The sequence below is a fragment of the Polyodon spathula genome, chromosome 1 (genome assembly GCF_017654505.1).
Source record: "Polyodon spathula isolate WHYD16114869_AA chromosome 1, ASM1765450v1, whole genome shotgun sequence".
Lineage (NCBI taxonomy): Eukaryota > Metazoa > Chordata > Actinopteri > Acipenseriformes > Polyodontidae > Polyodon > Polyodon spathula.
The window spans coordinates 11,710,967-11,731,624 of NC_054534.1; the positions used below are offsets into that span (position 1 = coordinate 11,710,967).

A 20,658-nucleotide genomic window follows, 5' to 3' on the forward strand; every position below is an offset into this window, starting at 1 on the left:
AAGACACATTGGTGCTGTATTGCTCCCAGTTTAGCAAGATTTAGTACCCCTTAACTAGGAATGATGTCTGCTCAAGTTAACAGCATGGACTTGGTCTTTTTCAGAGGTATGTTGAACATGGATTTTCATGTGTGTACTGGGTTTTCGTACCCTTACACTTCAGTGTTTTTCTTGAACTAGACAGTCCTATTTATATTTATGACCAGTTGCAATTTTTCAGATGCACAACACAACTTTAAGCACACTTAATCAGTCAAATATCCTGGATCTCGGTAACAATGTCCCTTCTTCCCTACAGCACACCCCAGTGATTCATCAGGAGTGATCATAACCGTTCACCATTTAGTAGCTTGAAGAAAAAAAAGAAAATAGTAGTACATACTGGCAGTCAATGGCATTGTCTAGTAAAGAAAATACCAGTGTACTGTAAACTTACTGTATACTGACAATCAGTGGGATTGTCTAGTAAAGGAAATACCAGTGTACTGTATACTGACAATGGGATTATCTAGTAAAGAAAACACCAGTGTACTGTATACTGACAATCAACGGGATTGTCTAATAAAGTCTGCTTTACTGACGTAAACAAGGCTGTGAATGTGAAAGGTGGATAATTAACATTTGGACATTCAAAGATCATGAAGCTGTCAGTCATGTTTGCAAATCTTATCATCACATCTTTGGGCGCAGTCAACATGTGCTGTCAAACCATTGCGTGTTAAACCCCTGTCTGTCACGGGAGATTTAGTGGCCCACTAGCGTGGGAGGTATTTCATTCATACTGCACATATTTACTCTTCTCGTGCCAAATTGTTGCCCCTTTGTATAGGGAATGGGGCCACTGCTATAATTCATAATGTTATCTAACTTTTACTAGAGTTTCAAAGTGTCTTTTCTTTAACATGAAAGGAATGACTTGAAAGGTGCAGGATGTTGACCTTGTGTGGCTGTGAATTCTTGTGAGGCAGAGAAAGTTCATTGATTGGAAAATAAGGGTTTGCTTAATAACGTTGGAGCAGAATGAAACGCCTCTTTCTAAACTGTACCCAGGAGTTAACAGAGATGTTTACCGAGTGCATAACACTTCCATAGCCGCTTCTCAAAACCAAAAGGTTAAACACTATATAAAAGCATTAATAATCATACTGTAAGCTTTTCTAGAAGCACTGACAAGTTTGTTGAAGGGTTTGATTGCATGCACTGAGCAATCACATGCCAAATAGTGAACTGCAGTACAATACTCCACACATTGTTTGAACCAAGCCATTTAAGTAGCTGCATAGAGGGAGCAGAGGCAGGTGTACCGTGTGGCTGCTGTGCTGTCTCTCCTCTCGGGTGTACTGTGTGGCTGCTGTGCTCTCTCTCTCCTGTCAGGTGTACTGTATGGCTGCTGTGCTCTCTGTCCTATCAGGTGTACTGTGTGGCTGCTGTGCTCTCTCTCCTCTCAGGTGTACTATGTGGCTGCTGTGCTCTCTCTCTCCTCTCAGGTGTACTGTGTGGCTGCTGTGCTCTCTCTCTCTCCTCTCAGGTGTACTGTATGGCTGCTGTGCTCTCTGTCCTCTCAGGTGTACTGTGTGGCTGCTGTGCTCTCTCTCTCTCCTCTCAGGTGTACTGTGTGGCTGCTGTGCTCTCTCTCTCCTCTCAGGTGTACTGTGTGGCTGCTGTGCTCTCTCTCTGTCTCCTCTCAGGTGTACTGTGTGGCTGCTGTGCTCTCTCTCCTCTCAGGTGTACTGTGTGGCTGCTGTGCTCTCTCTCTCTCCTCTCAGGTGTACTGTGTGGCTGCTGTGCTCTCTCTCTCTCCTCTCAGGTGTACTGTGTGGCTGCTGTGCTCTCTCCTCTCAGGTGTACTGTATGGCTGTTATGCTCTCTGTCCTCTCAGGTGTACTGTGTGGCTGCTGTGCTCTCTCTCCTCTCAGGTGTACTGTGTGGCTGCTGTGCTCTCTCCTCTCAGGTGTACTGTATGGCTGCTGTGCTCTCTCCTCTCAGGTGTACTGTATGGCTGTTATGCTCTCTGTCCTCTCAGGTGTACTGTGTGGCTGCTGTGCTCTCTCTCCTCTCAGGTGTACTGTGTGGCTGCTGTGCTCTCTCCTCTCAGGTGTACTGTATGGCTGTTGTGCTCTCTCTCCTCTCAGGTGTACTGTGTGGCTGCTGTGCTCTCTCTCTCCTCTCAGGTGTACTGTATGGCTGCTATGCTCTCTCCTCTCAGGTGTACTGTGTGGCTGCTGTGCTCTCTCTCCTCTCAGGTGTACTGTGTGGCTACTGTGCTCTCTCCTCTCAGGTGTACTGTACGGCTGTTGTGCTGTCTGTCCTCTCAGGTGTACTGTGTGGCTGCTGTGCTCTCTCCTCTCAGGTGTACTGTGTGGCTGCTGTGCTCTCTCCTGTCTCAGCAGGGGCCACTGTGAAATAAACCAAGAATAAACGACAAACAGGATCGTTAGTGATCTTAGAAATAACAATAGCTGTATTATTATTTTGACCATACAAATGCAGTCGCTGTGTTGTGTCTAAAGGGGTGAATGAAGAAATGATACAGTATGAAAAGCATGGGCTAGTTTGCTTCCTATAGGCAAAGTCATGTATTCATTGTTAATGTTCAGTTTGTGGAAGTTGAGTGTAAATTTGTGTAATTTGCATAGTTTTCATTTGTAATGAACAATAATGTTTATTTTAAAACATGTACACTAAAGAATCACAATTTCTATAATCAGCGCATCTCTGTTTCAACTAGGATGTACCGATTTGTGGTTTTTAATGATTTATTATTGTGGGCCGATTCAGATATTTTCTATCAGTGATTGGCTGATTCTGATACTGATTTCTCCCATTAGCAATAATACACTTGTAAGCCATCACTTAATTGTAATTTGACACTTTAAAATATAATGAAGCTTTAAGCTGAACAGATCACACATGTTGTATGTTATGCGTTCTGTGTAAGTAATACTATTGATGGAAGTGAAATTAAATGTTTCTTTCAAAGAGTGTCAGAAAATTAACAGCAATTTTGTACTTTTTCTTCAGTTAACCGAAATAAACTAGCACTCACTAAATTGCATGTCCCTTCAGGTAACCTAAATAAAACAGTTCTCTGTAAGTTACCTGAAGCTTGCGGTATACCACAAACAGACATGTTAACCCCAGTATTCTAGCTGGTCATTTACAGTAATAGATACTCTCTAAATGTATTTTTTTTTTAGCTGAAGTAAACGCTAATGGGCAGTATAGCTCAAAAGAAAATGTCAGGTACTGTACGTCGCTTGATTTGATTACTTGTAATTGTCTTTAGATACAATTTCATGTCACTAGCAAACAGGAGTGACTTAATCGGTCACATAACAGAGGATTCGTAGATCAATAGAAGATGTCAAGAACCCCCTAAACAAAGCCTTTTTCATTTCTGTTTTTAGTTTAAATAAAATGTGCAGAGAATTTATCTGTGTTTAAAAAGCTGATGGATATTGTTGCAAATAATGTCTTCCTAGGTAACTTTCAGGGGTAATGTTGGCGGGACGGGCACAAGCAGATCCACTGCTTCTGTTCCCAGTGAAAGCTAATTATCTGAGAAGCTGGTGAAGTTCACTTGTTTCAATACTACAGTGTTAAACACACAGCCTTACAGCGCACTAAAACTAACTTCTAGTTTTACAGCAATTAACAAAGTGTTAAACACACAGTCTTACAGTGCACTGAAACAAACTCCTAGTTTTACAGACATTAACCTACAAATTAAAAATGAAACCCCTACAGTCTATACGTAAAATTGCGTTTCTTTGATTGTGTTTCTCACAGCATTAGTCAATCTATAGAAACTTTGTTAACACGCTGCCAAAGCTGAGATCTGCAACGGAGAGAGACATGAGTATACAGATCAGTGCAAGAAGGTGAACTGTGTTTGTGCGATGGTTCATGGATAGCTGCGTACATATTTGTGTTTCAATACATGCATGTGTGTGTGTGTCGTGTGCACAGAAGGTGTCTGCAAGTTTGCATTGGATTATACAGCTAATACAGAGAAAATGGAGGAGATATTACATGTAAAAAAAATAAAAATAGAAAGTTAGTTTCATCCCTTGAGATATTTACTGACAAAGGTCAGTTGTTTCAGTCATCACTTTAAATAGCTTTTTCCACAGTCCAGCTTTTGTAATTTTGTCCATTTTATTCTTTGAAGTTGTTTCATAGTTTCCTGTACATGTATTTGTATACTATAACCTTTGAAAAGGATATGCTATGTAGGGTACTTACAGAGGGATTGTTACAAAAAATAAGTGATGTCAATCATTTTAAATGCTTGTATTATGACTAGTACTAGTAAAACCCATTTGTGCTTTTTAAATGATGACAATTAGACATGTGTGATTGCTGCACAGTAGCCTGATTCACCTTGTACTGCTTGCTTCAGCTTGCTTTTGTTAGTAATTACTGTTTGATTAAGCACGCTGTGCTGTTAGAAAGCCTGGCTGCTTGGCCAGTGATACACAGCTTCACACTGAACGTCTGCAGGCAGTTACTTATCCAGTCTGGCAGAAAGGAGGAGCTGGCGGATGGTCCAAATAAAGAAAACACAGGAATCTTAACTGCTTGTGAAGCTTTTTTATAGAGCTTGTCAAAAAGCACTTGGATTTTAATGAGCTCTTAAGGAGAGGAGGTGGAGGATAGAGACTATGTGTTGAACAGGTATTGGAGTATTCAGTACACACGTTGCTTGACTTGCCAGCTTGACGATTTGGCATGCATGAACAATCCAGTCTGTTTGGTACACTTTCATCTCATTATCAGCACTATATTTGGCATTGGTAAAAAAAAAGAAAATCAGGTTTTATTTATTTGCAGTCGCTAGATTACATGGCCATAAAGATAGTCAAGCAGATTCTAGGTCATGAGATTTTCTTCACTTATTCTTTAAAGCAAATGAAACAAAACTGTACTTGCTGTACAGTAGTTAAGCCTACACTGCAATGTATATCAAAGAGTTATCGTCCTTGATTTCAATCTGTGTTGTCACATAGTTTAGGAAGCATTTGCTTTTAAATTTTCTATTCCATTGAAAATGTGGTGCTGCATAGTAAAGTGCACTTCATGCTGTGAGTGTAATGTGTCTAATGTCTAGAAGTTTACTTTACACTCCCACACCTCCTTCATTACAACACCAGTGAGGTCAGTAACCACGTCAAGTGCAAATAAAAGTAAAGCTGCAAAGGCACAGCACTGCCGTGGACATTTTAGTGGGTGCAGTTAATAGAGTTTCCAGAAGTGTGAATTGTACAGTTGAGGCTAGAGGAGGAGGAGGAGGAGGAAGAGGAAGAGGAAGAGCTGTGTATAACCCTCCCTCCCTTATTCCCTCTTGGACAAGTGTCTGTTTTGTCTGGGCTATCGTACAGCATTCTTGTGCAAAAATGTCAAGGCTTCAGTCTGGAGCACTGTGTCAGAGGATATGCCTCTTTGAAGGGGTAGACAAGAGGCTTTATGTATTATTCACTAAATAGTATTTCATTTTCTTAACACTCCCGAGAGAGTAACCTTTGGAGAACCCTTTGCTACTGGCTGCTTTTTTATATCACCTGATGGAAGGACTTGCAAAGCCTACAGAATGTGTTCTCAGAATTAATAAAGAAGCAGCTTTTTCCAGCACATAGCTGTTCGACTTCATAATCAAATCCACTCAAAAGCACATTTTTCTCACTATTCTTTCAATTGTGTAATACCAGTAATGTGCTTGTATCAGTAGTCTTTTTACATGAACTCTGTTTCTCTTGTACAGCACTAGACAGCGTGTGAAGTGAAATGCAGCAACTCTAATGTTAAATTCTACATTCATGGTTCACTTTAAATATATCATATGCACATGTAAACATTTACTTAGGCTAGAAATTGTGTTTTGTGAAATTTAAAAGGGGGGTAATTGTAAAAGTTCCTTGGCAATTTTAGAAGTACCCACTAGAATAGTAATGGATAAAAGTTCAGAAGTTTCCAAATGAAATTTAAACTCTGTCCACATAAAAAAAAAGATATCTCTACCCCAACGTTCAGTTAAAAGTTATATTTTCACCATTAATTTCCGGTTTTGAATAACCATGCTCTGATTCAGACAGTTGCTTTCATCATCAATGATGAAGGTTCAGATGACAAAGACGTGAAGTTTCAGATCAGATTATGCAGTCTGATTGGTTATGCTTTCCTGTTACGCTAAAGACATTGCAAGAGCTTGTAACTCAGGCACTTTTTTGTATTGAATGCTATGCTGTTACTTTCATGATGTGCTTTTGCACAGCACACTGTAGCTTTAAAGTTTTAATGTTTGTTTTGTGAAAATATTTGAAATGACAAAACACTGGACATACTGCTGCAACTTTTGATTATATTTCACCAGTCAATAAATATGTTAACTGCACCCCTTGATGCAAGCATGCGTAATTATACGTGTAATCTGTCTACCTAATGTTAAAAATACTCCCTCTGCAATAACGCCTATAACTTCACACCTGCCTGAGTCAACGCCCCTTAGTATTGAACCTGCACTTTGTAGAGTGGAGTAACCTCAGTATTGAACTTGCACTTTGTAGAGTAGAGTAACCTCAGTATTGAACTTGCACTTTGTAGAGTGGAGTAACCTCAGTATTGAACTTGCACTTTGTAGAGTGGAGTAACCTCAGTATTGAACTTGCACTTTGTAGAGTAGAGTAACCTCAGTATTGAACTTGCACTTTGCAGAGTGAAGTAACCTTAGTATTAAACCTTCACTTTGCAGAGTGGAGTAACCTCAGTACACCCACTGTGGACAGAGAAGTGGAAGCTTACAAAACAGCGTCAGTTTTTTTTTTCAGATTTTATGGATGCATGTGTTGGTGGTCTTAAATACAGCATTTTCTTGCTGCGTAGAATACAGATCTAATAAGAAAGTAATACAAGGGCTTAATTAACCATTTATTGCCAACAAAATCTGCTAGTAGAGAATAGAATTTGTCGTTCAGTGATGTGAGCTGGCCATTTGGGATAGTTCTACCTTTCACAACTGGAATGCTATAGCCGGTAATTGAGATAAAATGAATAAAGTTGTGCATTTCTGGACCATGTAACAGTTGAAGTGTGAACCACCTTGAACAAGATTGTTTGTACTGCTACTGCTATTATTGCAATAATTGTATTAATTAGCTCATGATTCAGTGGTCTCCTTTCTAAGAGGACAGAAGGATATTGTGTGTGAAGAGGAGTGTGTAGTGTAGTAGAGTTTAGCACTGATCTGTATTGGGGAGAGTGAGGTTACATTATAGTACAGTTTAGCACTGATCTGTATTGGGGAGAGTGAGGTTACATTATAGTACAGTTTAGCACTGATCTGTATTGGGGAGAGTGAGGTTACATTATAGTACAGTTTAGCACTGATCTGTATTGGGGGAGTGAGGTTACATTATAGTACAGCTTAGCACTGATCTGTATTGGGGGAATGAGGTTACATTTCTGCATGTCACTCACTACCCCTGTATCCTGTTATTTCCCCAACCTTTACTGCATCTTTAATTGAACACAACAAACTAATTTGAAAGTGTAATACAATGCGTGGAATGTGTTTGTCTGCTAGTGTGTGTGTTACACTTCTGTCTTCACAACAGAGACTTCTTTCAGTCGGCTTTGACTTGGAGTCAAAACATCCTGAAAGTAATTTGTTGCAGTGGCACCCAAAACGAAACCTGCACCAACCACAAAGAGACAGAGGAACCATTTGTCTTGTGTCTTCCATTTAAAGCACAAGGCACTGTCAGAAGGCACAGGTGTCGCTGTCCATCAAATCAACAGTACAAAGGTCATTCTTGAAATCAGGACTTGCAGTAAGAATACCGCTGTTAAGAAAGGGGAACAAGACTAAAAGGCTAAAATATGCACAAGAACACAGAAATTAGACTATGAGACAATGGTCAAAGGTGCTTTGGACTGTTGATGGATGGACAATGACACCTGTGCCTTCAGCCAGTTCTGTTGTCAATTCAACGCTTGTCTTCTTTCTATTCCTTAAGGATATTATCTTCAAGTATTGCTCATCATTATTAGACAGCTTTTTGGGTCTTTCAGTCCTGGGTTTGTCAATTACAGATGATGTTTCTCTGTACTTGTTGATTATGCTTTGGATTTCAAGTGATACAAGCTATTTCACGCAATGTTTTTCCTTCTTTATGCAAGTCAAGGTTGTTATAATAGTAGAAAACACTAGTGAAAGGTTTGAGTAAATTTTTGAAGCTCATATTGCATCAGAGTAGAAAAATGCAACATGTCTAAGACTTTTGCACAGCAGTGTACATATATAGACGTTAACAGATATTTACATAAAAAAAGCAATAGCTTACTTTGTCTTAGTGGTGCTTTGCTTTATTAATAATAATAATAATAATAATAATAATAATAATAATAATTGTTTATTTAGCAGACACCTTTATCCAAGGCGACTTAGAGACTTTTCACAACTTAATGTCTTGTTATATTGTTTTACTATGTCATCATCAGCCACCTCAAAACCGAAATATTTCTATTCTTTGCTGCGCAAACTTTCTAGACAATCCGTATTCAGCTGCTGTGCACTGACTCACAACACCTCTAAAAGTATTAAGTATGGTGACATGCCGAATTTTGCATTATTTTGAGATGTGTTTTGATGTTTTAAAAGTACATCTCATTTATAATACCGAAAGTTCACATTTTAAAAATACATTAATAATAGAGTAAGTAGTGAACCACTGACGCATGCGCATATCTCAAAAGAATGCAAAACAGATTGCCAGTGGCGCTTAATCCAGTGTGCAAATTGTGTCTGGTACCGAAACAACACTGAATAGTACTGTGGTGTTTGCCTATTAGAGTGACCATGATTGATCTGTGTAGGATTTGTTGTATCTTAATATAAAATAAACTTGATTATACTGTGATTGTATTTTTAGCAGTATTGGCAATAAAAAAGTCTGCAAGCATACATTCTTTTTTTTTTTTTTTTTTTTTAATCCCATGATATCGTGATATGGAAATTATTATCAATATCGAACGATATCGATATCATATCAAAATATCGATATTGGTATACATATATTATATATGAATATATTGAATATATATTATATTATATATTATAGTATATTTATAGTTATAGTATAGTTTTATACATATGGTGGACATATATATATATATATATATATATATATATATATATATATATATATATATATATATATATATATATATATATGTTAGGACCCCAACCCGAAATACACCCCCATCTAGATCGGGTCGACCACATCGGGTTCATTTACATTTTTAGATCCCCGAAATAGCGATGCAGAAAATTTACTTAACCCGAAACTGATCTGAAGAAGATCATCTGAAAACCTTAATAAAGTGAAACAATTTAGCATTGTTGAAATGTATTGTTTCATCTGTTGTTTTTGCCAGGTTACAATGAACGCCCAAAGCTCTTTACAGGAAGAAAAAAAAAATTGCAAAGTACAGTATCATAACTCAAATTTAAAAAATGACTACAAATATTACAAAATTATATATATATATATATATGTGTGTGTGTGTGTGTGTGTACTTGGCTTGATTCATGCCAAAGCTGCCTGATTCCAGCCTTGCTGAAGCACCCCCAGATCAGCACCGATCCTCCACCACATTTCACAGTGGGTGCGAGACACTGTGGCTTGTAGGCCTCTCCAGGTCTCTGTCTAACCATTAGACGACCAGGTGTTGGGCAAAGCTGAAAATTGGACTCATCTGGGGGTGCTTCAGCAAGGCTGGAATCGGGCAGATTTGTCTTTGTGAAGGGCGCATGAATCAAGCCAAGTACAAGGTTGTCCTGGAAGAAAAAAAATGTTGCCCAACTCTGAGGATTGGTTTTTCCAGCAGGACAATGTTCCATGCCACACAGCAATCAATCAAGGTGTGGATGGAGGACCACCAGATCAAGACCCTGTCATGGCCAGCCCAATCTCCAGACCTGAACCCCATTGAAAACCTCTGGAATGTGATCAAGAGGAGGATGGATGGTCACAAGCCATCAAACAAAGCCGAGCTGCTTGAATTTTAGCATAAAGTCACCCAACATCAATGTGAAAGACTGGTGGAGAGCATGCCAAGACGCATGAAAGCTGTGCTTGAAAATCAGGGTTATTCCACCAAATATTGATTTCTAATCTCTTCCAAAGTTAAAACATTAGTATTGTGTTGTTTAAAAATGATTATGAACTTACTTTCTTTGCATTATTCGAGGTCTGACAACACTGCATCTTTTCTGTTATTTTGACCAGTTGTCATTTTCTGCAAATAAATGCTGTAAATGACAATATTTTTATTTGGAATTTGGGAGAAATGTTGTCAGTACTCTATAGAATAAAACAAAAATTTTACCCAAACACATACCTATAGATAGTAAAACCAGAGAAACTGATAATTTTGCAGTGGTCTCTTAATTTTTTGAGGAGAGAGAGAGAGAGAGAGAGACAGAGAGACATACACACACACAGTACACCTGCTTCAAACCAGGTTTTTCATGATTATCTATGCTTTTAATTGTATAAACTTGTCTATAAACATTTAATATTTCATTATATGATATGTGTATTTAAATAAGCTGATAATCATAAGTGAATTGTATTAAAAAATGTAATTTTTAAATGAAAATGTAAATCTTGTCAATTTCAATGAAGTGGTCACCCAGCACAAAGGGATTTCAGTCTGAAACCCAAGTCAGTTAAAAGCCTGAAATGTGTATAACACGGTGTTAGAACACTGGCCTAAGTATAAAAGTGTCTTTTTTAGTTGTTCTCTGAGTTAACTAGCATGTTACCTAATTAACCTTTTGTCACCAATTATTGTTAACAGCTGAAGGTCCATGATTACTATAAATATAGGTAGCATAGGCACAAGTTTGTCATTCCTGAATGACAAAGGCAAAATACACTCAGTTAAGCAAAGAAAAAAGACAGTCTAATTACTTTAAGAAATGAAGGTCAAGCTTTAAGACAAATCGCAAGAACTTTGCAAGTGTCTGTAACTGCTGTGGCCAAGACCATCAAACAATTTGAAGAAACTGGCACTCATGAGGACCGAACAAGGTCAGGCAGGCCAAGGGTGACCTCAGAATCAGAGAACAAGTTCATTCGAGTCACAAGTCTACGAAACCTGCGATTAACTGCCCCATGTGTGGTTCCTACTGTCAAGCATGGAGGAGGCAGTGTCATGGTCTGGGGTTGCTTTGTTGGTGACAGAGTTGGTGATCTTTACCAAGTCCATGGCAAGTTCAACCAGCATGGCTATCTTAGCATACTTCAGAGGCAAGCCATTCCATCAGGATTATGGCTAGTTGGGCAATCCTTCATTCTTCGGCAAGATAATGACCCGAAACACACCTCAAAGTTGTGCAAGAACTATGTGGCGAAGAAGGAAAGTGAAGGACACCTCAGTCTAATGACCTGGCCTGCCCAGTCTCCAGACCTCAATCCCATAGAACTTGTATGGGATGAACTGGACAGAAGAGGCAAAGCAAAGCTACCCACAAGTGCCCTACATCTCTGGGAATTGCTGCAGAAGAGCTTAGAAGACATGTCAGATGATTTCCTGCTGAAACTGAATGTCTCGTGTTTGTGAGGCTGATATGAAGACAAAGGGTGGCTATTTTAAGGAATCCAAGATTTAGAGACAATTTTCAATTTTCTTGAACATTGCTTTGATACTCCTTTTGTTTTGTATATTGCAACATGTGTTTTCATTTTCAAGTATTTACAGAAACGTATACGACATAAAACATTGTCAATTATGAAAAAAAAACTAGTTTTCAGCAAGTGTACTCAAACTTTTGACTGGTACTATGTAATATATACATACACATACACACAGTGGCTTGCGAAAGTATTGACCCCCCTTGGCATTTTTCCTATTTTGTTGCCTTACAACCTGGAATTAAAATGGATTTTTTGGGGGTTTTATTCATTTGATTTACACAACATGCCTACCACTTTGAAGATGCAAAATATTTTGTATTGTGAAACAAACAAGAAATAAGAGAAAAAAACAGAAAACTTGAGCTTGCATAAGTATTCACCCCCCCCCAAAGTCAATACTTTGTAGAGCCACCTTTTGCAGCAATTACAGCTGCAAGTCTCTTGGGGTATGTATCTATAAGCTTGGCACATCTAGCCACTGGTGTACAGCAATCTTTAAGTCATACCACACATTCTCAATTGGATTGAGGTCTGGGCTTTGACTAGGCCATTCCAAGACATTTAAATGTTTCCCCTTAAGCCACTCAAGTGTTGCTTTAGCAGTATGCTTAGGGTCATTGTCCTGCTGGAAGGTGAACCTCCGTCCCAGTCTAAAATCTCTGGAAGACTGAAACAGGTTTCCCTCAAGAATTTCCCTGTATTTAGCGCCATCCATCATTCCTTCAATTCTGACCAGTTTCCCAGTCCCTGCCGATGAAAAACATCCCCACAGCATGATGCTGCCACCACCATGCTTCACTGTGGGGATGGTGTTCTCGGGGTGATGAGAGGTGTTGGGTTTGCGCCAGACATAGCGTTTTCCTTGATGGCCAAAAAGCTCAATTTTAGTCTCATCTGACCAGAGTACCTTCTTCCATATGTTTGGGGAGTCTCCCACATGCCTTTTGGCGAACACCAAACGTGTTTGCTTATTTTTTTCTTTAAGCAATGGCTTTTTTCTGGCCACTCTTCCGTAAAGCCCAGCTCTGTGGAGCGTACGGCTTAAAGTGGTCCTAAGGACAGATACTCCAGTCTCCGCTGTGGAGCTTTGCAGCTCCTTCAGGGTTATCTTTGGTCTTTTTGTTGCCTCTCTGATTAATGCCCTCCTTGCCTGGTCCGTGAGTTTTGGTGGGCAGCCCTCTCTTGCCAGGTTTGTTGTGGTGCCATATTCATTCCATTTTTTAATAATGGTTTTAATGGTGCTCCGTGGGATGGTCAAAGTTTCGGATATTTTTTTATAACCCAACCCTGATCTGTACTTCTCCACAACTTTGTCCCTGACCTGTTTGGAGAGATCCTTGGTCTTCATGGTGCCACTAGCTTAGTGGTGCCCCTTGCTTAGTGGATTTGCAGACTCTGGGGCCTTTCAGAACAGGTGTATATATACTGAGATCATGTGACACTTAGATTGCACACAGGTGGACTTTATTTAACTAATTATGTGACTTCTGAAGGTAATTGGTTGCACCAGATCTTATTTAGAGGCTTAATAGCAAAGGGGGTGAATACATATGCATGCACCACTTTTCCGTTATTTATTTTTTATAATTTTTTGAAACAAGTTATTTTTTTCATTTCACTTCACCAATTTGGACTATTTTGTGTATGTCCATTACATGAAATCCAAATAAAAATCCATTTTAGTTCCAGGTTGTAAGGCAACAAAATGGGAAAAATGCCAAGGGGGGTCAATACTTTTGCAAGCCGCTGTGTGTGTGTGTGTGTGTGTGTGTGTGTGTAAATTGCCAAAAACCAAAGTTTTTAACAGTGACTTACACTTCTTATGACAATGAGAGCCTCTTACAACTAGTGGCAACAAGTTCCAAAGTTTAGGAGCACTAGTGGAGAAACTGACCTCCCGGAGTGACACACCTGATGAAGGGATCAGCCAGCACCTCCCAGAGTGACACACCTGGTCAAGGGAACAGCCATCCAGCAGACGTCTAGGTATATAGGGATGCAGCAAGTCCGATAAATATTTAGGTCCAGTTCCTCAGACAGCCTTCAAGGTCAACAGAAGAATCTTAAAAATAACCCAATATTTAAAGGTATCCAATGCAAAGTTTTCAGGACAGATGTAATATGTTCAGTTTGTTTTGTACTTAGCAGTATTGCAGCAGCAGCATTCTGGATCAGTTGCACTATTCAGATTATTTTTCTACTTGTATTATTTGTTAAAATTAAACAAATGTAGAACAGGGGAGCATTCCAAGCTAAGGGTGACGTATCACACTTTTTACATGTATATAGTAACTAGTGCATTGCTGACCTTGTATAATTCTGTATCTAAACTGCTGTGCCCAGGCTGTATAAAGTGGTCACAGACAGACATTATAAAACAAGCAATCTTTATAAACAGCGCTTGTGTATAGTAAAAGCTTGTTCTAAGCAAATTGTAAAACTAAAGCTGAAACATTTGACATGTCTGTGGTGTTGTGTTTTTTTTTTTTTTGTTGGTTTTTTTTTTATTTAATTTTATTTATAAGGAATACCTTTATTTATTTATTTATTTTTTGCAAATCAAAAACATGTTTTCACATAAGGAACATTTTTAAAAATAAAATGAATGTAAGCAATTTTACACTACTATGCAATTTCAAAACTAGTTTAAAATATGCATTAGTTTTCTTAATGTTTAATAAACAATGTTAACACAGCCCCTCTTACAGAATATGAATAATCTGTCACTATCCCTTTAGTGTAACAAACTGTGTTTCCTCCTGCTCACTGGTAAGTGGGGATTGTTAAGGTTAAGTAGGTGGGCAACCGGAAATAATTCCTGAGCCTGCCAGCATTCTTGTGGTTTGATAAAGGCGGGGGCACTTATTCAGTGTTAATTTAAAGGAAAGGAAAGGTTCCGGCACAGCAGCTGCACTCCCTCAATATTACCCTAATTTACCACAGACACAACTGTCACAAACACAACTTATAAACTTGATATATAGCTATGACAGTGAGACGGCTTTTGTGTGGAGTTCATGCAGAAGACCTCCTTTATACAAATCAACTGGCAGATGACGGACAATGATGAAAATGAGATTCTTTGAAGTGGTAATGGTCATTGAAATGTGTGAAACTCTGGCATTGAAAGGAGAGCGGTCTGCGAGACTTGCAGTCCTGGGTGGCTGCTGGCAGCTTGCTGGGAGGTTTGTCTGTGTTTTGTCGCCGACTTCCCATCGCCTGTTTGCTAATTCCCTTAGGAGTAGCGGTAGGTTCACTGAAGGTCTTTGAATGGATCCTGCTGTCTATTAATTTGCATGCATTTTAATACCAGGCCTTGGGTTCTTTGCTGTTGTTGTTAGGGGGACCTGGAACAGTAATATCACACCCGGAGCTAGACTCACACATTTACATACATTTAGATTGTATGATGCCCAGAGCTAGACTCACACATTTACATACATTTAATTTGTATGATGCCCAGAGTTAGACTCACACATTTACATACATTTAGATTGTATGATGCCCAGAGCTAGACTCACACATTTACATACATTTAGATTGTATGATGCCCAGAGCTAGACTCGCACATTTACATACATTTAATTTGTATGATGCCCAGAGCTAGACTCCCACATTTACATACATTTAGATTGTATGATGCCCAGAGCTAGACTCACACATTTACATACATTTAGATTGTATGATGCCCAGAGCTAGACTCACACATTTACATACATTTAGGTTGTATGATGCCCAGAGCTAGACTTGCACATTTTTTTTTTTAAACACATGGTATTTTAAGAGCTCGTTCATTTGATACTGTACTATAAATTGTAGGATGCATTTGAGTTTTATGAATCATACCTTTGTTTTATAACACTTTCCACTAGGCTTTATTTAACAAACTTTATAAGAAAAATCTATGCATTTGTTTTGCTAGTTTAGAACAAATCTGAATGACTACAGCAAGTGCATAAAGATATCCTGCAATGTAACGCACATCCCATTCAAGTGTTTTGAGTGATAATGTATTCCTCCAGATCTAAAGAACATGTGTTTTTTCGTTTAGCAGAGCAGAGATTTCCATCGACACATTGTCTGACGGATTCAGATGTAAAGTTGGCAGGGAGAAAAGAAACTTCAGTTTTTATAGCTTCGAGCTAGTCCTTTTAAGTGTGCTATAATATTGATGGAGTCTGGAGTAAGCGCTTACCCATTGAAATGTTACTTAAAAGACCAGTTTTCTTGTCATTGGCTTGGATTGTATGGGGAAAATGATCACAATAGAGTTTTGTAATGCATTTTAAAAGTGTGAGAAATCGGCTTGTCTAGACTGAGAGAGAGTCTACATTCAATTGGAAATGGTGTCAAGTATGTGATAGATGCCAAGGTTTTTTTTTCTTTTTCCTTTTTTCTCTTTTTTACACTACAGTTTCTTTGGCTGGAGCTGTGTTGTGTTACAATTTTGTAAAGGTCTTCTACTAGTAGTAACGATGCTGGAGTGCTGGTCTTTTAAACACTCCAAACTCGCTGCTCTGTCAGCTATTATTTACATGCATCTTCTGATTTGCCCCAAAACTTGTCTGTAAGACCTGCTCACTTGCAGTGGTATTTGGAGAGAACCATAAGAGTTTCAAAACAAGCTAAAGTTGAGTCACGAAAAGGTTATTTAGAGCAAGGTTTCTTTCTGCATCCTGATCCCATTAAATTAATTTAATCAATTACATTGTTTTGATGGAAAATGTTACCACATTCACAGGTTCTTGGTTTTCCAGTACATATCGCTTCTTTTAATAGCAAATGTGTGCCTGGTGCTACTGTACTTGTTCCTTACTTGTAGGTATAGTATGTGAAGAGCAAAAGCTCTTGCTGGAAAAGTGGGAAATAAATTATACGCCCAGGAAGACAGCACAACAAATAAAAAAGCTGTGTAGTTTGGAATTGTACTGCTTGATAAACAGAAGTCCCCATCTAGAAAAGCCCTGTCCCAGGATCAGTGGGGGTTAATGTCATCCTCTCAATTTGCCCAGAGTTCTGTACAAGTCTACAGTGAGCTTCTCTGAAGCAGACCCATGCGTCTCTCCATTCTGTACAAGACTACAGTGAGCGTCTCTGAAGCAGACCTATGCTTCTCTCCATTCTGTACATCAGACTTCAAACAGCATGTTTTCAGACATCAAGCTCCTGTATTCTGAAACATACTCCCAATAAAATACAAGTATAATAGTTTCATTGTCTCACTTGAAACCAAGATCAAACTTCTCCTGTTCAACAGTGTCTACAAGTTAAGTGTCCTGCAAACTGCAGTGTGTGCTCTGAAGCATGTGTGTGCCTCCAAGTTGTGATTTATGTGCCAGTGTTTTTCAGTGTTTTTTGGAACATTGACATGTGCTTGTGTAAGGGCTTGAAGTCTTCTGCTGAGACCTCAAACACCTTACATGTAGACCTGAGGGCTCGGTACAACTATACAACAGTACAAAGACTATTGAGAAAAGTCTTGTGTATGGACAAGCTGCCTTTAGAACTATCAATGGGATGGGTTTTTATAAACGTTTATTTGTATATAATAACTGGTGAGCAATTTTTTCACAGGCTCATCCAGTTGATATTTCCCGTAATAACTAGATGCTTATAGAAACCCACGCTCATTAACACCAGCAACAGAGCAAGGCCCCAGTGCGAGCTGTCAAACTGAAAGCAATTCCACAACAAGCAACACAAACTGTACATCTTGGGCAGGAAAAAAATTGCTCACTAGAGATTATAAAAATTACTGCATTGGGGTAGTGTGTGATAAATAAGAATTAAATGCCCATCCTCAGGGTGGGATGCTTTTGAGTTTTGGGTTTTTTTTTTAACATTAAAGAGAACAATTTTCTCACTTGCATTCACATAATAGACATCAGTGGGAAGTAGAGCCACATGGTGGAAGTGTACTCAGTGCCCCCGAATGAGTGTGCATGCTTCAGTAAATCCTGCTTTGATGGCACTTTGAATCTGCAACGATGAAAGCAGAAAGAATGTTAAGGGTCCTATGATGAAGCAGTTAGTCATGCATGTAATATTGAGCAGATTGAGGGTTAAATAAGGTCATCAATGCAGACTTACCTCGACTTCTTAAAACACAAGCAGAAATATATTTACAAATGCAACTGGGGTTGATGATGATGATGATGATTTATTTATTTTTCCTACAACAGAAATGGTGTTAAAGTCACAAGAAGTTCATTGCATTGTGTGTCTTTGCAGGATATCACGTCTTTGACTGGCGTTCCGGAGGAGCATATCAAGACTCGTAAAGTGCGGATCTCTGTCCCTGCCCGCAATGCCATGCAGTCTGGGGCAAACAACGTCCGCAAGTGGAGAATGGACTTCGATACCCGAGAACGCTGGGAGAACAATTTGATGGGATGGGCTTCAACGTAGGTTATTATTTCAAAAGTACATGCTGTAATAATTGGGTCTAAACAATCCTAATACCTGCACCATTGTTTACTGACATTTATTATAGTGTTGGTAACAGGCACAGCTTTACAAAATAATGACTGAAGATAGCAATAAGAACTTGGTACTTAAATGTATTTAAGGTTAATACGTTTTATTTTATTTTTTCAGGGCTGATCCTTTGTCCAACATGGTTCTTACTTTTACCACCAAAGAGGATGCTGTTGCTTTTGCAGAGAAAAATGGTACGTATTTCAACAAATTGGCAGTATTTTCAGTAATCCTATATAAAGCTTAACAATTGATACATTGTGCCCTGGAGACAGGCTGAAACAACCTTGACATATGGCAAACATGTCAACACCTGAAACACATTTTCAGAAATGTGATTCTGAAAATGTATATATATATATATATATATATATATATATATATATATATATATATATATATATATCCTCTGACAGTCCTTCTGTCTAGCCATCTGATGAAGTTACCAGGTTATGACTAAATGCCATGCTTGCCCCTTGTAAACTTCAGAGAAGGACTAAGTATTATTCATTTACCAGTGAAGATCACCCACTGTCACATCATTAGTGTTTTGTAAACTCTTATGAAAACATCATCTTCGCTTTTGATTATGTGATACTTTATCTACAGGAATCTAACTGTATTGTAGTATTTTCTGTGTTCTAATCCTAAAGCAATGTCAAATCTGAATAAATGCAACTCAGATTTAAAACCAAGGAGGTTCTGATGAACACATGGGACATTCTTTCACGGATAATCGCACATGCACACAGTATAGTGAACACACGATCGTGCACATGGCCTTGCTAATGGAGTCACAGCAGATGTGTGTGGAATGGGGCTGTATTTCGTGTGTAAAAGTCGGATGTAGAAGGAGGTAAGGTCTGTCACTGTAACCCTTCTGTACAGTAGTGATTGACTGCAGATTGCCTTGATGGAATCAGTCAGCCAGCAGTCCCCTTTATAGATGCCTCTGGAAAGGCTTTGGGTTGTGCTGGTATCCATGAAGGACTGCTCCTTTGTTCTGTAATGTAGAACATATTCTTAGCCGTCAAGACAAATGTGTTCCAAGTTCAGTGAAAGAATAGCCCCAGAATTTTCTCTGGCTTTATTGACTGTATACTTGTGTCCAGTCTTAAAACCCTTAATCATGTAGGACTTACTGAACACGTTTATGTAAAATAAATACAAAAAACATGTTGGTCTTGATATAATTGTAGTGCCCTACCAGTAAAACATAGAGAGACTAGTGTCTGATCTATTGCTTGTCTGTGTTATCCAGCATCTTTCCAAAATGGTTTAAAGGCAGTGCAGCAGGTGTTTCACACAGGTGGCTCCCGTGAGGTACATTGTCAGGGTGAATCTTTAGCACAGTAGTAACTGAGAGCAGATTGTCTTCCTAGAATCCATCAGCCAGTGCCTTTTACAGTAGTCCTTTTACAAAACCTGGTTTGTAGCCATTGTCAGAATGTATTTATTTAGTTTATTTATTATTTATTTAGCCTGCTTAGCTATTTAATCCCGCTTTTCTCACCAATTTAGAACGTCCAGTTAACACCCCTATTACTTTCTAAAGAAGGGCCTTGGCAAGGTTTGTAACAATGTAGGCAAGTGGTTCTGTCTAATTAAATAATTTCAGTACCCAAGACTGGTTTATTAATTTTCAGTGCCAAGTGGAATGGTCTTCCCTATCGTCAGATTGTGCTCTGCCTTTTAAAAAAACATGATTTCTCCAGTACTGTGTTGTTAGTATGTATTTACTGCAAATAAACTTGCTGGTTTCTTTTTGTTGAACAGGCTGGAGCTATGATCTTCAAGAAAAGAAGGCACCAAAGCCTAACCCCAAATCCTATGGAGCAAACTTCTCTTGGAACAAAAGGACACGAGTGTCCACAAAATAAACTATCAATGGACATCTGTGTGTCTGACTCTGTATAGTCAGCTGTGTTATATTTATAGATAAGCGTAATGCAATTCTTAATCTCCTAATAAAATGACCTTTAAGCAGTTATACCTTTTGAAGTCAGTGGGTTTTTACACTTGCAATTATTCACCTGGTTAAAAGCCTCATTGAAGTTGCCTGTGTCCTGTCATTTAAATTACACTCATGTAGTTTTGACATAAGGGACTGTGTTGTGTTCTCTCCATTCTGCCCTTCATGCCTGAACAGCAGAGTCCCTGGAATGCCTTATGGATTATAAAATGGTCTAATATTGTCAAAACCAGGCATGCCCACTAGCGCTTCCCTCGCAACAAAACTGACCAATCAGAGAATGTTAACATGTTGTTGTTTATTATCCCAGGAGAAAGGGGGTATAGTGGAAATGCCCATATGTCCATTCATACTGTATGCACAGAATCCACACCACTGATGGTTCATGGAGGAAATACTGTAGATGTAAATAACAGTGGAGGGCAGCTGGAAACCATACAACACAGTTCAGCCAGTCAGAGAGAATTACACTCAAACCCACTTAATATTCCTTCAAAGGGACTGCGCTTA

General features: G+C 38.8%; 1 protein-coding gene across 1 annotated transcript in view; it reads left to right on the forward strand.

Annotated features, from left to right (window-relative positions):
* The window catches only part of LOC121314188 (NADH dehydrogenase [ubiquinone] iron-sulfur protein 4, mitochondrial-like), a 33,366-nt gene extending 13,200 nt beyond the window's left edge, over nucleotides 1-20,166 (forward strand). Inside the window, exons 3-5 of the mRNA XM_041247200.1 lie at nucleotides 17,931-18,103; nucleotides 18,297-18,370; nucleotides 19,953-20,166. Of these exons, the coding sequence (XP_041103134.1) occupies nucleotides 17,931-18,103; nucleotides 18,297-18,370; nucleotides 19,953-20,056 (351 nt within the window). The 3' untranslated portion in view covers nucleotides 20,057-20,166. The remainder of the gene's footprint in view (nucleotides 1-17,930; nucleotides 18,104-18,296; nucleotides 18,371-19,952) is intronic.
* Nucleotides 20,167-20,658: the final 492 nt, after the last annotated feature.